At 32.0% G+C, this 5,239-nt stretch overlaps 1 protein-coding gene across 1 annotated transcript; it reads left to right on the top strand.

Moving 5' to 3' along the window:
* Positions 1 to 397: 397 nt before the first annotated feature.
* Positions 398 to 4,992, top strand: LOC114400648 (chorismate mutase 1, chloroplastic-like). Its single transcript, XM_028363196.1, has 6 exons — positions 398 to 813; positions 2,155 to 2,380; positions 2,513 to 2,599; positions 3,312 to 3,455; positions 4,101 to 4,193; positions 4,559 to 4,992. The coding sequence occupies exons 1-6, from the start codon at positions 647 to 649 to the stop codon at positions 4,793 to 4,795; spliced, it is 954 nt and encodes a 317-aa protein (XP_028218997.1). The 5' UTR covers positions 398 to 646; the 3' UTR covers positions 4,796 to 4,992.
* The last annotated feature ends 247 nt before the right edge of the window (positions 4,993 to 5,239 follow it).

Here is a 5,239-nt window from a genome sequence, read left to right as displayed (position 1 = left end):
AATTAATGAAAACAAATATTTAAACCATCAATTATATAATAAATTCAGTCAGTCAAATATCATAATACTTTTAAAAGTTCTTTCAATCTTTTTTATTACCATGTTGTATTAAGTATCTATCTAAGTAATATTTATGGATGCGGATGACTAACAAAAAAAAAATTGATTAACCATCTTTAATATATATGTCTTTCTAATTATGTTTTTTTTTTTCATTCAAAGAATTCAAACTTATAAATCCAATATCAGTTGCATCAACGGATAAAGTTTTTCTAACCCTAGAAATAGTACTAGTACTATATAAAATACTACTACTCTCATATTATATTCATCTCAAATTTTCAACCTATATTTAACTCTTGAAAAAAAAAAAAGCCTAGTCTTGTAAGTTGAAATCCCTAACTAACGACCCACAGCACACCAAACATTTTACGTCACAGAGTTTGGTATGGTCACTCACATCTCCACCTACTACGTTTCAGGAGTCGACAACCTTTGAATTCTCATTTCTCACCCACCAATTCCTCTCAATGTTATTACAAATCCCTCTTTTTCTTTTTCTAAGTTTCAGCTCTTTTTAAAAGTCTTCTTCCCTCTTTGTGGAGTTTTCCATAAACCTCATTCTCTCGTTCGTTTCTCTTCTTCAATGGAGTCTAAGCTTTTAAGAGCAGCCACCACCATCTCAGTCCCTTCAACACCACCCACATGCGCTTTCCATCGCTCAACTCTCAGTGCTTCGATTTCCTTCAACCCCAATTCGAATTTCGCCCCCAAAACCAATCTTTCTCTCCGGGCACATGCGGCTTCCGTCGAGTAAGAGACATTTTTCATTTGGGTTTTTCTGAAATTCAGTTTTTGATATGAAAGTTTCGATTTTTTGGTTGTTCTGTTCTGTTTCTCCAATTGGGGTGCATGCAATTTGAAATTGTCTATGGAGTTAATTGGGGTTCAATGGGAATCGGTGGATTAGCAAAGAGGAAAGTGCATGCAATTGGGTTAGTTGTGTATGTGCTTGATCAGAAAATTTTACAGCAATTGTCTTTTTTTTTTTATTATTATTCTAGGCTTGCTAAAATAGTGTCTTCAGAAGTTTAATACACTTTTTCAATTGCTTAAAGATGTAATGTGATTCAGGGGTGTTTATCCCGGGATCCAATCCGACCCAATTATGGGTTCGGGCCAAATCGATCCAACCCAATTAAGACCTTGTCATATATGGGTTGGGTTGGGTAACAAATTCTAATTTTTTCTATACGATCTAACCCAAATCATATAATTAAATTTATTATTATATATAAATTAATTATTAAATTTAAAATATATTGATTTTTCATTCACATAATTTATTAAATTAAACCACCCATGATTTTATTTCTTTTTTAAGTTTATTTTTATCTGTGTTGATTTTGTTTATGTTTTCTAAAATAAAAATATTGTATTAACATTGAAATCATTAATTCTATTAGTCAAATATTGTCACAATTTGATCTCTTTGCATTTAGTCATTATATATTTATAAAACTTTAGGTAAAATCAAATTATTATTCTAAAAAAATTAACGTTTTACAAAATCTAAAATAATTTTTAAATATTCAAACTCAATTAACCAACCTGATCATAATCAAGTTGGGTTGTATCGGATATGTAAAAAAATTGTACAAACCCAACCCAACTCAAGCTGTTAAATTTTGATATGGTTGAGTAATGGATTTAGCCAAACCCGACCCATAAACATCCCTAAATGTGAGCATGGAATTATTTTTTTATTCTTAATATTGTAGATGCTTATATTTTTATCAAATATTTTATCAGAAAATAACACATGTGCTTATAGTGCAAAAGGTTTTTACAGTGTTAGCGTTAGCATTGCCTTCAAAATTATAAGAAAATTACAAGTTTGTTTATTTTTATAATAAACAACTTCAAAATTATATGTATGATGATTTCTGATTGACAATGCATAGAAATTAAATTTATATTTTATACTTTTAGTATGATAGATGTCCTTTTTTCTTAGTGTCATGCTTTCAATTTTTGTTTTATTGTCAAGTGGGGCTAGTGAGGTTGCAACTTGCAAATGATGTCTTGCCCATCGCTTTTCTCTTTCTATTTTGTTCAGTCATGATTTGAAATTATCTTATTTCTCTTGTGTAGGTCAGTGCCAACCAAGAAAAGAGTTGATGAGAGTGACAACCTGACCCTTGATCATATAAGGCGTTCTTTAGTTCGTCAAGAGGATAGCATAATCTTCGGTCTCATTGAGCGAGCACAATACTGTTACAATGAAGATACATATGACCCTGATGCCTTCTCCATGGATGGATTTCGTGGCTCGTTGGTTGAGTACATGGTCAGGGAAACTGAGAGGCTTCATGCCAAGGTGTGTGTGTGGACCTAACTCTCAAAAGCAATTCTTGACTAAAAGTTTTCTATAAAAAAATGATAAAGTAAAGGCACAAATGTTTGATATATAAATGTTACTTTTGCTGACTGGATTTCCATTCCACTGAAGGTGGGTAGGTACAAGAGCCCTGATGAGCATCCATTCTTTCCAGATGGCCTACCTGAACCAATGTTACCACCTTTGCAGTATCCTCAGGTAAAGTATATTCCTTAGCAGCAATCAAAATTGTTCCCTTAAGAATTTTTTAGTCGCTAAATTTATTATGTTCAATTTGACAGAACTATGTTTTCAGGTAGATAGAATAACAATGTGTATAATTCTTTAAATTAGGAGTTTTCAGCATGGGAGGAGTTTAATGAAATGCTATTCATAACACTATCAGTGGCACTAGCTGTGTGGACATAAAGACGACATGCCAATTACTCAATCATCTCTATAGATTTTTAAAACTGATCGGAAACTGGCATGAATATTGTAGTGTGAAAGGTTAATTTTAAAGAAATAGATCCTTGAAAGTAGGATTGGTGTAAGAGGTGGCCCTTTGTTATTAACTGAAATGCTAGTTTTTTCTTTTCAATTATGATGAAATTAAAACATTGTAGTTACTAGTTACACTGAAAAGGAGAAAAAAATGTACACCAAGTAGGGAAATGCATGCCCATTATATGATAGTATAAGCTATTAGACTATTTCAACCCATAACGCTTGCACAAATAACTGTAAAACAAAGAGGGAAAGGAAAATCAATCAGCTTGTTAATTAAAAAAATTACTGCTTAATTATCTCTCTCTCTCTCTCTCTCTCTGTGCCTCTGTCTGTGTGTGTGTTACATGTTTAATGAATCTGTTGCTATATTTTTTATGTTCTAATTGCTTCTTCACTGAATTTCTGTATCATATATGGATAGGTGTTGCACCCTATTGCTGATTCAATTAATATAAATGAAAAAGTATGGAGTTTATACTTCAGAGTTCTTATTCCACAAATAGTCAAGCAAGGAGATGATGGTAACTCTGGATCCAGTGCTGTTTGTGATGTAATATGCTTGCAGGTACACATTATTGGTTTTCTTTTTGTCAAATTCATTTCTAAATTGACATAATCGCCAGGGTTGTACCACCTTCTATTTTCAATTATTTAATTTACTTCATATAGTATTATTATCTATTATATATGAATCAATCTATACCATCATTTCATATCCCTTTTCTATTTCCTCTTTGGTATTTAACTTTTTACATGTGCAATGTCAATATCCATTGGTTTGATATTTCCAAAACAATCTTTCATTTCAATGAAGAACAAAAAAAGCTGATCCTCATCAAAACAGGATCATGTTAGTGGGAGTTTTTTTTCCTAAGAAAGTAAATTCTGTACTCTGTGGTGACCTCCAAAACAGGATCAGGCCATGAAAGTGATAGGTTTCCATAGAAAATAAGTCATAATCTGCCTGACTGCCCCCTTGATAAAAAATAAAGACAAGTGATAGAATTAGAAAACTAATATGGATACCAATTACCATCACAAGCCTATATGTTCTTTTATGTTGGTACAAATTGTAACTTGCCTTGGTCAACATTTAGCTTGTTTTATTTTGAAAATTTCAGCAATTTCTCTCCCTCTAAGTAAGTTGAGATTGTAATCATAAGTTCTGGCTCTTTTCTTGATGGAAACTTTTGTTTTCTTGTGACTGCAGGCTCTCTCAAAGAGAATTCATTATGGCAAATATGTAGCTGAGGCAAAATATCAAGCTAGTCCAGATTCATATAAAGATGCCATTATAGCACAGGTACAATAGAAATACCTGTTAGAACCTTAGAGGGAAAGACACATATAATTCTTGTTATTTTTGTACTTTTCTAGGAAATTCATATTGTCAACTGTAAATCTGCTTCACGTTGCAAACATTTTAAATCAAATTAGCGATCAACTAATCATGCTAAACTGTTAATTTTTGTGTCATAAGTTTTTCTGGGTCATGTATATATCTATTTGGTTACTGGTAAATGGTACTAATTTTCATGGACATGCTTACAAATTTTAACGAGTTTGCAACATATTGCTAAGGGACAATTTCAAGTTTCGTTTTCATTTTTCTGTAAGATGGATTTTTCACAGAATCAACTTTCTCTTATCGTGGTGGTGACTTTTCAGGACAAGGACAAGTTGATGGAATTGCTAACATATCCTGAAGTTGAAGAGGCAATTAAGAGGAGAGTTGACATGAAGACCAAGACTTATGGGCAAGAACTGGTTGTAACTACGAAGGAACATCGAACTGAACCTGTCTACAAAATAAATCCAAGCTTGGTTGCTGATCTATACAGTGATTGGATCATGCCATTGACAAAGGAAGTTCAAGTTGCCTATCTGTTGAGAAGGTTGGATTGAACATAACAAAAAGTACCTTTTCAATTACAGTGTTTATAGGGTTATTTATCTTTTCTAGGAAATGATACTTGCAATGGGTAATTTCTCTTGAATCATGATTCATGACTATAAACTTGAGCTTTTGTAATTAACATATGAGGAAGCTGATATTGGGTTCTTATATAATAATTAATGGCATCTTTTATGTTGTTTTTTTTTTGTTGTGTTGATTGCATTGTAATTAGTACCATAAACTTCAGTATTATTTACTATAGTAAAAGGAATTGAATAGTGAAGTGTTAGATGCTTTAAGTTTCAATAATAATTTTCTGGATGAGAAAGGACAGTTTCCCTGTGGTTGTTTTGAAAGAAAAAAAAAAAAAACAGAATGCAGTAATAACTATGTTAGGTGGCTTTGATTTCAAAACAGAAAATCTTCTGCCTACTAATGGTGTCATTAATGAT

Source organism: Glycine soja, chromosome 19 (genome assembly GCF_004193775.1).
Source record: "Glycine soja cultivar W05 chromosome 19, ASM419377v2, whole genome shotgun sequence".
NCBI lineage: Eukaryota > Viridiplantae > Streptophyta > Magnoliopsida > Fabales > Fabaceae > Glycine > Glycine soja.
The sequence above is the reverse complement of the archived record's forward strand: the minus strand, read 5'-3'. Positions and strand labels throughout refer to the sequence as shown.